The sequence below is a fragment of the Alosa pseudoharengus genome, unplaced genomic scaffold (genome assembly GCF_046254945.1).
Source record: "Alosa pseudoharengus isolate Yale_2024_CS ecotype anadromous, Long Island Sound unplaced genomic scaffold, YU_APseudo_1.1 YU_APseudo_1.1_scf_19, whole genome shotgun sequence".
NCBI lineage: Eukaryota > Metazoa > Chordata > Actinopteri > Clupeiformes > Clupeidae > Alosa > Alosa pseudoharengus.
In genome coordinates, this window is record NW_027468657.1 from 30,116,740 (window position 1) to 30,134,809 (window position 18,070).

Consider the following 18,070-nt stretch of genomic DNA (forward strand, 5'->3'; position numbering starts at 1 on the left):
TCAAACTAGAGTAATGTGTGTGCAGGTGAATGCAGAGAAGTATAGACTGTAAATATGATGCAATTTGATTTAATTTCATGATTTTTTTTAATTTTCATACTTGATCGTACAGACAAGCGTGTAGTCTCGTTGGAAAGCCCCACTTCTGCTCTGTCGTGCAATAAAGGTTTCATCTCGCTGCGATGAACCGTTCTGGAGCAATGTAACAGAGAAGAAAGGGTGTGTTTTTTGACGCACTTTGCGTCAATCGGGTTCTAAGGGTTAACAAAAACATTTGACAGATTTTCAAAGCACCATTCCTGCTTACATGTCTTAAGCATGTCATTGTCAGTGAACGTTATATCTGTTTATATATGTTTACCTGTAAAAAAAAACATTATGCATATTAGTTGTTCATATTAAAATATATTTATTTTATTTGGCCACATTGAATCACAATACTAAAAGCCAAATTTGAAAAAAAAAAAGTTATTTTACTTCTCTTTTGCCTACAGAAATAAATCACACTAATAATGATATACTTATCAAGCCTTGTGACTTTCTTGGAAATTTTAGCATTTCAAGTTTAGCACACTCTGTTAAATGAGAGAAGACAAACTAGGAAATCTTTATGATTTTATTGAATAAAAAAGTTTATTCTATTGCATTATTTGACTAGCCTAGAAATCTAGACGCACCCTAGCGGCGGCAAATTAATTTGCTCAGCCTGTACGTCTAGTAGCAAACCATAGGAATTTCTATTGGCTAACACCGTGGATGTTATCCAATCACAGCGCTCTATTTTGTTAGAGAGTCTTAAGGCGGGCTTAACAGGATAACGACAGTCCTGCGACGGTGAACAACAAGGAAGGTGGCTATGGCGAACGAAGAGCGGTTGTTTGAATCGGCGTTGGCGTCAACTTTGGAGGAGTTGGACTTTTCTTTGAAAGTTGAGCAACACAATGCACTTAAGTCATTCCTTTCGAAGGATGTATTTGCCGTTTTGCCGACCGGATACAGATATGGTCGTAGCGCTGGCCTATTACATGCCTAGGCAGTTTGAAAGACAATTCTCTGCCTGCCCCTTGGATTAAGCGAGGTGAATGGCTCGATTCCAGACTATAAATTTCAATGATATAGGATGGCCCGCCAGGCTATTAGTTGACATCATTATAACATCATTTGTCTATTTAAAAAACATATTACAAATTGGTTGTTCATATTAGGAAAGATTCATTACATTTGTCTGGAAACACAACAAGAAACTGAATATCATTTTAAAAGTCCATCATTTTTCTTCAAAGAGGAATAGTCTCCTTTTTCAGCAGTGTGTTTACTGTTGGATTTTCTCCCGACCTGTGGCATTGTCCTCTTTTGTCATCTTCTCCAACTGTTCTGTGGAATCCACTGTTTTGCAGTTGATGGGAACTACCCTCTCAGAGATGGAAGGCATCTGTTTTCCTGGTGCTTCAATGTGAAGCTTTCCCTCTGCCAAACTGCAGGTCACAGCCTCAGGAGTCACCCCTTCTGGGAAATCAAACTCCCTCCTGAAGGCCTGGACCCTGTAGGAGTAGGAGCCTTTTCCATCTTCGTGTCTCTTCTCAGATTTGCCGCTCACTTGTAGCTTGTTGCCCACCTGTTTGACTGACAGCTCTTCTTCTATGCTACCCATATCTGGGAAAGTATGATGTGATCATGCTTGCATATATCTTAGGTCAGCCTTTATATTAGGGGAAAATACTTTGTGTCTGCATCCGTTGGCCACAAGGGGTGGCCAGAGTTTATGTTGTGGTGGCCACGGCCACCCCTGGCCACCCCTGGGTGGCGCCCCTGTTCGGGTGGGAGGAACGTCGAGAATGGGAGGCAAAAGCTGGCAGAAATGAAATGACAATAAGTATGTGACGGTCCTAAATGTGACCGCACATATTTAATGCCAGAACGGCACAGACTATGGACTATGGCGTCTTATACACGCGCACATACACACAAATAAATGCAGACACATTAAACAATGTCACTCGCGCCAAATACATGGAAATAACACTAAACACAAAGACTATTTATTATGCGTAACATTTATTTCGTACAGGTTGGTGCAACTTCTGTGTAAATGTTTGCGTGTTATGTTACCAGCTGTGGTGGCGTCCTCTGTTGTTTTCTGACTGTCCGGCAGCAAAGGGGTGCCGTCGGGAAACAATGGACTTTTAATTGGGTTCCGGAGGGAACTGGCCACGTTCAAGTGGGAAGCGCCAAGGGGGGGAGCAGGGCAATCCTGATCAAGTTGCTCTGTATTTTCGTCCCTATATGTACCGCTTTAAATGTGTTTATTATGTGATGTTTATTTGAGTATTAGTTTATAGAGGAATATTATAATTTTGTCTCAGAGTCTGTCTTGTGAATTATGTGTTAATTGTTTGTTGTGTGTTCACCTGTAATTCACCTGAATGGTGCTGGTCACCTGTATATATGTTCACCTCTGTCAGTCTTAGTGAGTGCTAGTCTAGTCCTGTCCTGTGTGTTTGATGTGTAGGCCTAGTGACTCTTGAGATAGTTAAACAGAACTATTTATTTCATATTTACTTTTTCTTAGCCATTTATAACTATTTTCATTTTTGCTTAGGATATTCCTCTTAATCACCTGTACTTGCTTGCTTTGATTTGGTAAGCCTTAAAATTAAATCAACATTTTTCATTACATCGCTGCTGTTCCTCTGACTCTGTGGCCAAAACCCAAAAAGAAGTCAAAACTCAAAACAGTTCCGTCACAAAGTAAAACAATCAAATGAAGATGCCGACCTCTGCCTTTGCTTCTCCCATATATTTATACATTTTTCGTCGTGCACTGCGTTTAAAGTGCCAAAATGAGAAGGCAAAAGGTACGGAGCCCTCCGGGTGACATGGGGAAAAAAAACGTGGGTTAGAAAAAAAAAAAAAGTTGTGGGGAAAAAAAAAAACATGAAGAAGAAAAAAAAAACGATGCACTTTTGCGGGATCTCGCAAAGTTTTGCTGCTTCCCGGTTGTGGGAAGTCTCGCAAAACTTTTTTTCTACTTTTGGAACTTGCTGGGCTTCCTACTTGCTTCTATTTCTTGCAGATGTTAAAACACCCGCTAGATAGTTTAAATACCCGCCACCAACATTTGTTTTTGCTGTACAGATTATTTCTGTAAGGTATTTGTCTACTAGGCCTAGCCTACTGGCTGATTTATCAAACGAGTGCTTTCTCGTTCGTCCTCCGCAAACTACTAGGTGTTTAAGTAAGACGATATGCTGCTCTGAGCGCGTTTCATGTTTGGTTCAGCGCTGTTTTCCCTACGGAAGTTCCCGCACTAAAATGTTGAGAGGGACTGAAAATGTTACAATGTTTTTGTGTTCGATGACGTTCAGAAATATGCGCCGTCTGCCAGAAGGCTACTGAATAGCCTACTCTGATGTATTGACACTGAAGATCGCTAGATTTCAAGAGTTTAAGTAGGCTAGCAGTTAAGTTGCATTCATCGCTATCAAGGGGTTTAATCCTTGTCCCCACCGGAGATAAAAATAATTTAGCAGAGGTAGGGATAGGAAAACCAGAGTTGGGGAAATCCTCACCATCCCCCCCTACAAATCGCACCCTGGTGATACCTCGAAATTAGGCTGCTGTCTGTTAGGCAATTTATTGTAGCCTGCTGTGTGTGCGTGTCTGCACGCAGGTGTCTCCCTCTCCCTCCCTTGTCATAGGCCTATGTAATGTGTCCAGAAAACCCACAACACGCAACAGTGATAGAGCAATCAGAGTATCATGATACGATTGCCATCTGGCGGTAGTGGTTTGTGGGCCTATTGGGGTCAAGTAGGAAGCCCAGCAAGTTCCAAAAGTAGAAAAAAAGTTTTGCGAGATCTCGCAAAAGTTTTGCGGGATCTCGCAAAACTTTGCAATGAGATCCCGCAAAAGTGCATCGTTTTTTTTTTTCTTCCTCATGTTTTTTTTTCCCCACTACTTTTTTTATTTTTTTTCTAACCCATGTTTTTTTTCCCCATGTCACCCGGAGGGCTCCGTAGCAAAAGGAGATGAACACAGTAAAAATGTAAAGTGGGAAAGTAAAAGTAGAGCAGCAGCAGATGGCGCTGTGTTGCCTTTTTATTTGGGCACTTACAGTTGTTTTCAGTCGCTTTGGTGCATTTCCCGAATCTCAAATAGTTTATGTCTCAAAAGGAAACATGTATTTATGCCAATGGAAACATCGGTAGTCTACAATCCTTACGCCATTGTTTGTGAACAAATGTCATGTTGTCAATTTTACAGTTTGCGGTGCAATGCACAAGGAAGCATATTTAGGTAGCCTACTTTTATTTTTTAAAGTTACATTATTGTGTGTGTCTTTTAGTGCATTGTGCAAAGGAAAACGATGAAATAATGCCTATTTGCAGTGTTGTATAAAGTACTAGAAAGCAATACTTGAGTAAAAGTACAAGTATCGTACTAGGAAAAGACTTTGGTAGAAGTGAAAGTTACCTTTTAGAATGTTACTTACTTAAGTAAGTAAGACGTAAGTTACTTAAGTCTTAAAGTATTTGATATATACCGTACTTAAGTATCAAAAGTAATTTTCTGATATTTAATGTATTTGAAGTTAAAGTAAAAAGTAAAAAGCAAGCTTTATTTTTTATTTTAGTTTTATTTTGAACTTTTATTGTGAACTTTATTTTGGCTTTCTTATAGCCTAGTAAAGCATAAAGCATACTCAGGGTTCCCATATCTTCTTAATCTCACTCATCAAATCAAAATCACATTCTTTTCTAGGACTTTTCAGGCACAATTCTCTTAAGTTCAAAGAACAAACAGCATATGTTTAGAGCTGACATCAAAGAAAAAAAAACAGAAAGAGAAATGTCACGTATGAACTTCAGGTAAAAATGAAAAATAAATAACTTTTTTCTTTCAAAAATATAATTGACCTGCTTGTAGGGAGAACAGTTTGGTCATGTGTATGAGCATTTCTAGGGCTTACTTACTCCCCAGGTCACTATCTCACTCTCTCTCTCTCTCTCACACACACACACACACACACACAGGCCACCTATGTCCAGCAGCTACTAATATGCCAGTCATTAGTTGAAACTGTGTCTGTTCATCTTCAAAAGAAGCTCATCATTTTCAGTGGTCGACTGGTTGATCTGCTGCTCAGTCTCTCCTGGCCTCTACCATCCATCCTTCCTGACGCTTGTGTTTACTGTAGGGCCGGCTCGGCTATCCATATCTGAGAAAACTTTTTGGAAAAGACGGGCTATAGCCTATGGACCCAACCAACTCTTTTTGGGAGGGGAGAACTCCCTCACATAGGCTACAACCCATGCAGAGGCATTGCATTGGTGTCATGCACAGAATGCGGAACGTGTCCTTAAGAAAAGAGACTAACGTGCCTAATGTCAATATTTTTCCCTCGACCGGCCCAAAAGTGAAGCGGCCCACCGGGAATTCTCCCGATTGCCCACCCCGGGCCTGATTCAGTCTTACTGTTCTTGGACTAAAGACAAGTCCTGAGATGCTAAATAGCCTTTCACAGGCCGCTGAGGCAGGTAGCGGAATGTTCAGCTTCACAGAAAGCTCCCAATGTACAGAAACATTTCTTGCAAATACGGCCACGGGTGTATGACGTTATCTTCACCACTACCCTGTTCACCGAGTTCACCACTATCGTCGGGGTGGTCGTCTATGATAACGGGAGGTCCTCCAGGAGGTGCTTGTGCTTCCATGGCGGTTTCAATTGTGCGTCCTCCTCCTTTAGCAACAAACAATCGCCAAACCTCCCTTATTGCAGTCGCACACATTTCTTCTAATTTTATGTTTTAGTAACGAGTAACGAAGATGCTTAGTGGAAATTTAAATAGCGAAGTAAAGTAGCCTACAGATACGTGAAATTTCTACTTAAGTACAGTAACTTAGTATTTGTACTCCGTTACATTACAACACTGCCTATTTGTTTTATCGGGTAGCCTAGCAGAGACAGTTGTGTTCTAAATAGGCTACTATTCGGCATTTTGACAAACATGACATTAGCAATCGAAAACGTAAAAGAGCAGACACAATAAGTTGCATGGATGCACAAAAGTATTTACAGTCTGGGAGAAGCACTTACCAATATTGGGAGAAATTGCTTTTATGATGTGCACAAGTGATACGATGTATAGAGTTTGAACAAGCAGTTTTGAGAGTTTCAATTCGGGTCTGAGAAATGCACCAAAGCAACTGAGAAAAACTGATAAACCTAATAAACAGGTGCAACACTTTTAAACGGCTATAGTCTACATTTAAAACAATTTATTAGGTTGAAATGATGCCACTTCGAAAGCTTGTTTAGATCCAGTGAACCTGCTGTCATGGAAACGAAACGTCACACTTAGGTACTGTAGAATGTTCTGTGCTGTGAAAAGGTTTGTGACAACTACGTAATAGAGCTCTGATGTCACATAGCAATCATAGGAATGTTGCCGTGGTTTTGGAATCCTAATAAACACAGCAGAATATGGAAACAGTCAGTTGTATCAGATAAGCACACTTGAATTTGTATACTTTTGTTGAGCAAGAAAAGTTCAGACTTTCTATCGTTACATTTTGGTAAGTTCCTTTGTAAAGACATTATTATGGGAATTGTAGGCCTTTTTGCCATGTAAGCAGGCCAAGACACATAATGGTGACGCATCTATTGGAAAGAGGGCTAATTTTAGTGACCCTAAAGAATGAGGACAGACAGATTAATTTAATCTGTATGGAATTTCTCCAAATATAAATGAGATCATTATTAATGATAATGAATTATGTGTATATCAATAGACATGTACATGCTCTAGTGTGAAATAAATTGTAAAGACATAGAAATGGCACTGTAAGTCTTAAATCAAAATCTCACATTCAACTGTAGGAGGACCAGAGAGGTGACCAACAGAAAGAGAGAGAGAGATGGAGAGGAAGAGAGAGCGGAAGAGACTTCAGCAGGCAAGGCAAGAGCAGCAGGTGGATGAGGAGAGAGAAATGGACGCAGATGGACGTCAGGGCCAAACAGAAGGCAGAGAAACAGAGAGAGGTGGCAATAAAGCAGCAGGAGTTATCCCATGACATCAAACAACTGAACCATTTCATCCAAAAGGTGTCAGAAACAGACAAGGAACTGCATGAGATGGTAGGACACTTTACACGCTACTTCAACTTACATACATGCTTTGGAAGAGAAATGACTTTAAATATGGTGTTGATCGATCAATTTGTTTATCTGCTCCAGCATTACATTTTATACTAAATATTTGTCAGTACCAAATTCCGATTTGTTTATTGTTCATTAACACATTGCACTTTTGCTCATTTAATTGTATATTGCATTTGTACTTGTATGTTTTAGCTGGCTTTTCATGGTTATTGACAACCATATTTCCCTGTGTGGAGGTAAATAAAATGCTTTCCTAACTTTTCAAAAGGCTCACAAAGAGTTGGATAGACTGCGTAAGCTTGAACTGTTCTACCAAAACAAGAGAAGGAAAGCCCTCGAGAGAAAACAACAAATGGCAACATTACAGATTGAGCAGAGGCAACAAAGAGAGAGGAAGAAGGAGGAAGAGCGAGCGAGAGCTCTAACAAGAGATGTAGAAAGACTGGTTGGCTCGGATCAAACAGGGCTGTGGGGCATTGGCCAGTCTTATGGATGTGCAGGTGATGAAGAGAAGGTAAGCGTCTCTAAAACAATAATTTTATTTGTACATCTTTGCAACATTCATGTACTCTGTGCTTTATCCAATTAAAATGGTCAGTATAAGCCATTAAAAAAATAATTTCCAATTGCAGAGGGACATGGAGAGGTTGAGAGAGATTGAGCGAGCTCAGGAGCAAAAGCTACTGATGGAAAGATTGAAACAGGCTGAAGAAAGAATTCTAGCCTTGGAGAGGGAAAGGGAGACACATGCAATTGAGCTGAGGTCAAGAAATCAAGGTACCAATAAGCAAGAAATGGAGATGAACCAGCTCAAAAACCTAGAGAGAGAAAAGGAAAAGTTGGACAGAGACAAAGAGATACAGAGAGAAAGAGAACAATTACAAAAACTGGAATTGGAAACAGAAAGACAGATACAGAATAAAAGATTGAGAGAGCTGGAAAGGGAAAGAGAGAGGTTGCAAAAGATGGAGAGGCTGAAAGAAATGCAGAGAGAAAGGGAAAGGCATATACAGATGGAGAACCTGAAAGCATCAGGAAGAGAAAAAGAGATGAAGTTGGAAACAAGGGGGAAATCGGTTCATACAGGTACAGAGAGACAGACAGAACTAGAACCCCAAAAAGAAGTGGATCCGATAAAGCTACAGAGAAACAAAGAGTTGGAGACAGAGAAACAGAAGCAGCAAGAGATAGAACAGCTGAGCAAGCTAGATAGAGAAAAACAAAAGCAGAAAGAGATGGATAGAATTAAAGATTCGGAAAGAGTGAAAGCAAGACAGCAAGACAATGAGAAATTGGAAGGAATCAAAAGACAGGAAGAACTGAAGAAGCAATGGGAAGAAAAACAGAGAAAAATGGGACAAGAAATGGAGCGAAAACTTCTTCAAAAAAAGGAAGAAATGGAACAAGGTTTGAATGAGAGACAGCAAAAAATTGAGGAGGAGAGGCAGCAGAGAGAGAAGGAGATGGAGCGTTTGAAAGAGATGGAGAGAGATATCAAGAAGAAGGGAGAAATGGAACTGAGGGAGAAAGAGGAGAGACTCAGGGAGATGGAACTGAAGCAGCTGGAGGGGGTGAACAAGAAAATCAAAGAAAAAGAAGTGTTGGAAAGAAAAGCCAAAGAGGAGGAGAGGTTGAAAGAGCTGGAGAGCTCTAAAGAGTTAGAGAGGGAGAAACAGAAGACAGAGAGAGAACAGCTAAAAGTGTTCAAGACAGAGGAAGAAACGCAGAAAGAGATGGATAGATTGAACGACTTGGAAAGAGAAAAGGCAAGAAAACAACATCATGAGAAATTGGAAGAGATCAAGAGACAAGAAGAACTGAAGAAACAATTGGAAGATCAACAGAAAACAATGGGGGAAAAAATTTTGGAAAAGCACAGAGAAATGGAAAGACAACTTCTTCAAAAACAGAAAGAAATGGAACAAGGTTTGAATGAGAGACAGCAAAAGATTGAGGAGGAGAGGCAGCAGAGAGAGAAAGAGATGGAGCGTTTGAAAGAGATGGAGAGAGATATCAAGAAAAAAGGAGAGATGGAACTGAGGGAGAAAGAGGAGAGACTCAGGGAGATGGAACAGAAGCAGCTGAAGGAGTTGAACAAAAGGGCCATGGAAAATGAAAATCAGAAAGAAAATTTGGATAGAAAAGCCGAAAACCAGAAGAGAGCAGAACATGAAAGACATATGCAAATGGAGGTGGAGAAGCAAAGAGAGAGAGAAAGAGTTTTGGAGGAGCAACAAAGGGAGGTAGATGAGAAAAGATATCAGCTGCAATTACAAGAAGCTTCAGCGGCTGAAGAAAAGGAGAAACTCAAAGAAATTGAGAAAACAATGACATTGAAAAATAAAGATATGCTAAAACAGATGGAGAAAAGCTGGAGACAAACAGCCCGACAAAAGGAGGAGGAATGGGAAGCAAAATACAGAGAGATAGAAAAACAGAGAGAACAGGCAGAAAAGGATGCCATCAATGAGAAAGAAAGATTACAAGAGCTAAGGAGGGAAGAACAGAAAAGACAGATTCAAATTGAAAAAGAAAAACAAAAAGAGATAGAAAGACTGATGGATATCCAAAGAAAGGAGAATGAGAAGAGACAGAGAGATGTGGAGATGAGAGAGTTGGCTAAAAAGAGACAAGAAAAAGAGGAGAACCTTAGGCAAAGCCAGAGTGAACAAGATAAAAACACGGCTGACCTAAAACAAACCGAGGAAAAGTGGACAAAAGTAGCCCTGCAAAAGGATGATGAGTGGAAAGAGAAATGCAGAGAGATTGAAAAACAAAGAGAGGAGGCAGAAAAAGAGGCAAAAACGAGGGAAGAACAGGTGAAACACCTTGAGCAAGAGAAAAAGCAAAGTCAGATTCAAATAGAAGAGGAGAGACAAAATGAGAGAGAAAGGCTCCTAGAGATCCAAAAAATGGAGATGGAGGAGAGCCTAAGAGAGATGGAACAGAGAACATTGGAAATGGAGAAAAAAGAAGAGAAAAGACGTCAGTATATTGAGGAGAGAGAAAGAGAGATGGAACAGAAAAGGATGGAGATGGAGAGAAAAGAAGCTGAGAAAAGAAAAAGAGAGATGGAGCAAAAACAAGAACTGGAGTTACAAAAGGAAGAAGAAGCAGAGAAACTGAAGGAAATTGAGAAAAGCATAAAAGAAAAATGTGAGTCTGAGCTTAAACAAATAGAGGACAAGAGAGAAAAACATCAACAGCTTCAAACTGAAGAGGAAAAACAAAGAGAGTCACAAAGTCTACTCGAGATCCAGAGGAGGGAAAATGAAAATAGGCAAGCAGAAATGGACAACAGAAAGTTAGAAATGGAAAAGGAAGAAGTGGAAGCTAGACAAATGAAAGTGGAGGAAGAAAAGAAGGAAATAAACAGACAAATGGAAATGAGACAAAAAGAGACAGACAGAGAGATGGAAAGAACAGACACTGAAGCAAGAAAAACTAGACTGGACATTATTCGAGAACAACAACTAGAATTGGAAAAACAGGACGAACAGGACGAACAGGACAGACAAAGGGAGCTAGAAATGGAAAGAGAGAGAGAACAGGAAATTCAGAAACAGAGGGAAGAGGAAATGGAGAGAAAGAGACAAAAGGAAGAAATGCAAAGACAAAAACAAGAAGAAATGGAGAGTCAGACAAAGGATGAACAACAGGAGGACAAGGGAACATTCTGGGAACAAACTGATGATGAGCGTAGTGATGAGAGCAGTGATGAGAGTAATGATGATGAGAGGGAATCACAGGATGAGACAGATGATCCGGTCCGAGATAAAAGTATGAGAAGGAGGCTCATTGGATGGGTCAATGGAAAGATGAAAGAGCGATATGAGACAAAAATTGAGAGGACCATCATGAGAGAAGAGGAAGAAGGTGAAGAACCTTATTTTCAAGGTAAGTACCCAATAAATCTGTAAATATTCTGACTGAGATCCTTGTTTAAATACACATCTAAATTGGCCTGGAAGCCATGAATTTAACCCTGCCCACAAAATTTGAGGTTGGGAAATTCGGTCTGGACTTGTTCCATTGAGAAGCAACTATGCCTGAACTAACACCAATCAATTTGTCTGGGCGGGCTTTATAAGATGATTGACAGATGAGCAACGGTGCAGGAGCAGGGTACAGTTGAAACGCCCCATAATCACATCCCAATCATGCAGTATCAGAATCAAATTCTAAATAGAATTGAGTATGGCTACATCAGGCTACATCTGAATTTTACTGTATGTCTTCATCATCCTTAAATTTCACTGCTAATCTTAATGTTTTAACGAGTCATCAAATCTTTTCTCTCTGCAGTATTCAAAGGATACATGACCCGGGCCAAAAGAGAGCAGGAGAAACGCAAGAGCCTAGTGGATGCAGAGGCAAAAAGACAAAATCTAGAGTCATCCTGGCTTGAGTGGGAAAAAGAAAAGAAAGAGAAAAAGATAAAGAGGAAAGAGCAGAAGAAAGAGGCCAGAAGCCAAGCCCAGTTGGCCCGCATTCTCAAACTGAATGAAGAGGCTGACAGGAACCTTGATAAATGTAATGGCACTAACATCTACTCCTCCCAGAACAAACTCTTGAGGAAACAGATGATTGGCTGGGATAGGAAAAGAAAATAAGATCATCTTTATATTCATCCAAACATATTATTTGTCATTAAATTAATTTTGTTATAATTTATTTGTTCTTTTAAACTATTTACTTACTTTTTTTTTTTTTCACCAATAAACATTTAAAATATTTGTTATGTGTCCGGTCCATTTTCTGGGGTTGTTTTTCCCATTTCACAATCCTGTACACCGAATTGCCTGAATAATGATCAGACTTTTTCTCGCAAATTGTTTCAAATAACAGCCTCACTAAAAACATAGACGAACCATAATTTGATATGCAACAGGGCCGTAGTCACCATAGACTTTGGGGGGGACGTGTGATTAGCCGCCAGAATAATAAAATCAAAATACAAAATATGATTGGGCTAGGTCCAAACCTATGAGTAAGCATTCAGTGTAATATAGAGGTTATCAAAGATACTAGTTTGTATTTTCTTTTAAAATATACATTTTGGGATGGAGTCATACCACAGGTCTATATCCAGGGATGGATTATTGAATGGGCCTACTGGGCCCAAGAGCTCAGGGTGTGTGAAGTTGCTTCTCCGCCCTTCTCTTCTATTTCCACAAAACTCACAAGTCGTCATTATATAAAGGATCTTTTTTTTTTTTTTTAAAGTCTTCCTGGGAAGTATGCCCCCGGGCCCCCCTATCTTAACAGGGGAGGGTTTTTTTGCATCTATGCAGGGGTTCATAATCCATCCGTGCCTATGTCCGTCAAATGTTTGGTATATCCTAATTGACTGACTTAACTAATGACTTGTTTGTGATTTTAATAATATTTTTGCATGGCAGGAAATTTATTGAAATTCTGTTATTGAAATTCACACCGCACCACAGATTTGGTCCCCCCCAATGTTGACATCATGGCTACGGCCTTGATGCAAGATATGACAAATATATTTTCAGGCCAGGGTTTTCATTCTTAAACATTTTCTCCCACCTGCATATGCTTCAAAGTAGGCTACATGGGAAAACAATCTAGCCCAGAGTCCTGAATCGGGTCGGGTACCCGCATAAAAGTTGATAAAACGGGTGGATTGTGACATTCCTAAAATTCAAGGACGGGGATGCGGGCAGATAGTGTATTGTTACATCCCGGTCTAGGGCTTGTGGGATATAACAAAAACGGGCAGACACAAAACTTAATAAAATGGTGTATTTATTAATACAAAAAAAAACCCGTATGGAAAAATGTCTAAACCAAGAAAAACAAGGCCTCGGCGGCCAGGCGCTCACTCCTGGTCTCTCACCCCAGGGAGTGAGAGAGATGACGGCAAGTTGCACGGGCAAGGCCCGAGGCTGGCCCTAGTGGCAGCGATGTGCGGCAGCGACGGTGGCAACGAACGATCCCCACAGCTAGCAAGAGAGCTCAATGACGTCAGCCCCCTTTTAAAGGGCCGGGCTACCCTGACGTCATAGGGTTTCACACCACCCCTCAGCTGCGCCAATCTGCCTGGAAGCACAAAACAGAAGTAACAAACACAAATAATAAACAAGACCCACAGGGTCGTAACAGTATGATAACCAAAACAGTATTTTAGTTTGCTGAAATAAAACATAAATGAGAAATATTTGCAATATTTCTATGTCTAAATTACCATTACCACATCGCAAATATGTGTTAGTCAACGATAGGCTATGACCTTTGACCATCACGTCACTACTGCGACTTTGATTCCTTCGATGCATCTCGTAGTTGGAGCGTTGCCAGCATAGGAGAGGGAGTTATGGCTCTTTCCATTAGTCTCGTACGCCCACCTGTACAACATGTACAAATGAGTTGCTAGCGCAAACACTGGGGTTTGTAGTCTTTTTGGGAAGAACATGGATGCCACCAGGGCAGCAGCTGTCTCGTTGGTGCTGGACATTTGTCTAGAACGCGAGAACACGTCCCACATTCTCCCTCGTTGGGTATGGCCAATGAATTAATAATGAAAACATGTTTTAGTAACTGAATTTCTATAGAGATATCTGTATTGTAATGCAAATTAGGCCCGCATCCCACTTTAGGCGGGAGCAGAGCGTGTTGTTGTTCAAATCATCAAATCACATAGCAACTGTCAACTTGTAATTGACCTGTCGCTAAGCGCCACCCTTAGAACGCAGATAAGCCAATGACAGTCCAGCCTCAACAGACTCGGACATCAGCTCGAACAGAAACAACAGGGAAACAACTGACTTTGATAGCATACAGGGGTGCGTTTCCCAAAACCATTGCTACCCCATTAGCAACTTAGTTGGTTGGCAATGGGAAATTGCATTGCAACCAACAAAGTTGCTAACTAAGTTAGCAGCTATGGTTTTGGGAATCACACCCCAGTATAGGAAAGAGATACGTGACTTTCTGCTTATCCTGTTTAAAAAAAATGGGTGGTATTGGTGACGTTTTCACAAGCGAGGGCGTGTCGAGGTGTAATGCGGAGAGGCTAATGGCCTGACAGTCTGAACACAAACGTGTCAGGTTCATGAGGCTTGTAGCCTGGGCTACTATCACCAGGTGGCCCCTCAAATTACCCTAGCCTGGCCTGGCTCGTGGGTCGGAAGTCGGCTAAGGACTTCCATCCAGTTGCACTCACCCTCATCATCATAAAGTGCTTCGAGAGGCTGGTCCTGGCCCATCTCAAGACCTGCTTACCACCCTCACTGGACCTCTTCCAATTCACCTACTGTCAGAACAGGAGCACAGAGGATGCCATCTCTATAGCACTCTGCCCTGTCCCACCTTGATAATAGCAACATCTATGTGAGAATGCTGTTCATTGACTTTAGTTCAGCATTCCCCTCCAAACTGATCACCAAACTCAGTGAACTGGGCATCAATACCTCCCTCTGTAACTGGATTCTGGACTTCCTAACCAACAGACCTCAGTCTGTTAGGTTAGATAATCACCCCTCCTCAACCATCACTCTGAACACCGGTGTACCACAAAGATGTGTGCTGAGCCCTCTCCTCTACTCCCTCCTCACCTACGACTGTATCTGTACATGGCTCTAACACAGGGGTGGGCAACTAATTTCCCCAAGGGGCCACATGACAAACTGGGACTGTTGACGAGGGCCGGACCCAAAATACCGAACTCAAGTCTGAACTCAATTCTGTCCAATTCTATTCTGTTCTTGTATAACATTAATTAAATCATATGGTTTTGTTTACTACTACTCGTAAGAACAGATGAAAATGTGAGGGAGACAAAGGAAAAACAGCAATAGGCTATTTAATCTATGTCCAGTATTTAATCCTCATTCTCGAAAATGATTTTTTGACATTGACATTTTTTTTTTTCAGTTTTCAAAGACTGATATAAAAAAGTACTACAATATCTATATAATTAGGCTAGGCCATGAAAATGTGAAGGAGTCAGTACAACCATAGGCCTGTGCCACCATTTCATCAACACTCAGCAATATTTCATCATTAAATCATTACCATCATTAAATTAACTCTATGCAGAATTAGACTATGAAAATGTGGAGCAGACAATAGTAGGCTGTCATTAGTTAATCAACATGCACAAAGAAAACTATTTTAAAAATGTAGGCTATGTTTTTGCTTTAACTTTATGCACAAAACTGTGATTGGTCAACTCGCCCTGTGTGTTGAGCCGGCTGCTTCAAGCAACCTGTGGGTAGTAGCATCATACTAGTTCGCTAACATAAGCTTTGCAAATAAACTCAGACATATTTTGGTTACAATGACAGGGTTATCCGAATGTAAACTATCTATCTGCCAGTAACGTTTTGAAATTAACACTTCGTATCGCCAACAAACAGCAGGAGTTCGTTCTGACAACCTTTGCGGTGGTGAGCGACGCAGACATAAGACATCAAAACTTTGAAAGGTTTACGCCGACTTAAAGGCAACTGCACTGTGTCGACGCAGAAGCATAAATTCTATTCACCAGCACAATTCAGTGAGGGTGTTTAGGCCTACATCGTATGCATCCACGCACAAATGTATGGGCGTACAAATAGCAGTCGCTTTCAAAATAAAAGCAACGATATTGATTTGCGTGCATTATGTCTATGCTAGGCTCTTGACTATTTGTTGTTTCACGGACCTTACGCGGGCCGGTCAGGGAAAGCCCACGGGCCGGATGTGGCCCGCGGGCCGTATGTTGCCCATGTATGCTCTAACACCATTGTCAAGTTTGCAGACGACACTACGGTACGGTGAGAAGGTACGGTGACGGTATCTTGAATTTCCCCTTGGGAATCAATGAAGTATCTATCTATCTATCTATCTATCTATCTATCTATCTATCTGATTGGTCTCATCAGCAACAACGATGAAACGGCCTACAGGGAGGAGGTCCAGTACCTTACATCATGGTGCACTGACAACAACCTGGCTCTCAACTCCAAAAAGACCAGAGAGCTCATTGTGGACTTCAGGAAGTCTAAAGCTGGCACACACACCCCCATTCTCATCAACGGGACTGAGGTAGAGCGTGTCACCAGCTTCAAGATCCTGGGTGTCCACATCTCAGACCTCTCTTGGACCCTCAACACCTCTACCCTGATCAAGAAGGCTCACCAGCGTCTTTTCTTTCTGAGGAGACTAAAGAAGGTCCACCTGTCTCCCTAGATCCTGGTGAACTTTGCTAACTGTAACAACTGCTCTGCCCACGACCGAAAAGCACTGCAGAGGGTGGTGAAAACTGCCCAACGCATCACTGGTTCCTCACTCTCCTCCATCGAGGCCATCCAGGGAAAGCGATGCTTGCGTAAGGCAAGCAGCATCACCAAAGTCTGTTCTCACCCCAACCACAGACTGTTCTCCCCACTACCCTCCGGGAGGCGTGGCGTTACAGGTCTCTCTGCACCCGAACCAGCAGGTTCAGAGGAAGCTTCTTTCCTGCCGCTGTCACCTTACTGAACTCTAACTCTGCATCCCGGTGACAACCAATCAACTAAGCCCCCCCCCCGCCCGATGCCTCCTTGCCTGTGCCTGTTGAGGTGTCCACAACTTTGACAGGGACAACAAGGACAATTTTCACTACCCTATCCCACCCATAGTGTTCTATTTATTTACAAATGTACATACTGTAATTACACTTATACATAGCCTTATTTTACTGCTCTTCATACTACATCCTGTACATACACTTATTACTCTTATAATGTTACTGTATCTGCACTACAATGGTACTGTTACCACACTGCACATAGCTGTATATATCTGTCAATACGGTTCATACTGAATATCCATATTTATTCTGCTCTTATAAAGTAACTGCTAATACACTGCATATATCCTTACATTATTATTCTTACTACTATTATATTGTTACTGCTACTACATTGCACATATTTATATCTAATTTATAGTACTCTAAACCTCCTGTAAACCAACTGCATACTACTGCTGTAGTACTGCTGTAGATAGTGCTGTACTGCACTATCAGGGTTCTAAATTAACTTTTTTGATCACCAGCCAATGTGGCTGGTAACTTTTTAAAGTTACTAGCCAATCAGAATTTCTACTAGCCAATTTTTTTTCGGTGAAAATAAGAGAATTATGAGTTTATGAGATGAGTGTCACTGAATGCATTTGATCATTTTATTAACATTGTTGGCATGAATACATACCACAAAATATACACAGAAAGTGCAAACACTTCATTTCATGTTTGGGATATCGATCTATCTATCTATCTATCTATCTATCTATCTATCTACTGTATCTATTTCTCTGATGATATCCCCTGCTTCATTCCTCTTCTCGCCCCCATAAATCTGTCCCGACCACCACCGCATTTAGTTTAATCTTAACTTAATAAAAAGTTGATATCAATTATCATCAACAATGACAAGCCAGCTGGAAGCTGCCACTCGTTTTCTCCCCCTCTTGTGCGTGCTCAGAGCGTCCTCAATTAAATGGAGTAGCATGTCGACCCCTCCTCTGTATCTCGGTGCCCTATGCACAGTGCGTGATGCGTGTGGTGGTGGTGATCACTGATCAGGCAACTTTTTAAAACGGATAATTTTCGCCTATACAAGCTCCTCCGTTCCTCTCCATCTTCAGCTGACTCCATAGACAATAAAATAAACGATCTAGCTGCTTCAGGTTTTGCGGCCTCCGCTACATGACATCAGCCCCCCACAAAGGAAATAGGTAAACACAATGCGTTAATTGCGTTAATATTTCCTAACGTGTTATGTATTTGTGTTATGTAGCCTACTTTTTACTTTACTTTACTGGCTAACTCCCTCCCTCTTTCAGTCTATGCATCCTGCTCTGGCTCTGTTCGTTCTTCTAATTCCTTGAGTTTTCTGGTAGTTTTCTGGTTCGTTTCCA

At 41.1% G+C, this 18,070-nt stretch overlaps 1 protein-coding gene across 1 annotated transcript; it reads left to right on the plus strand.

Moving 5' to 3' along the window:
* The first annotated feature begins 8,559 nt into the window (after positions 1-8,559).
* Positions 8,560-11,775, plus strand: LOC143132951 (uncharacterized). The gene is made up of 3 exons (XM_076292781.1): positions 8,560-10,185; positions 10,345-11,059; positions 11,468-11,775. Exons 1-3 carry the CDS (start codon positions 8,560-8,562, stop codon positions 11,773-11,775), a joined length of 2,649 nt encoding a protein of 882 aa, XP_076148896.1.
* The last annotated feature ends 6,295 nt before the right edge of the window (positions 11,776-18,070 follow it).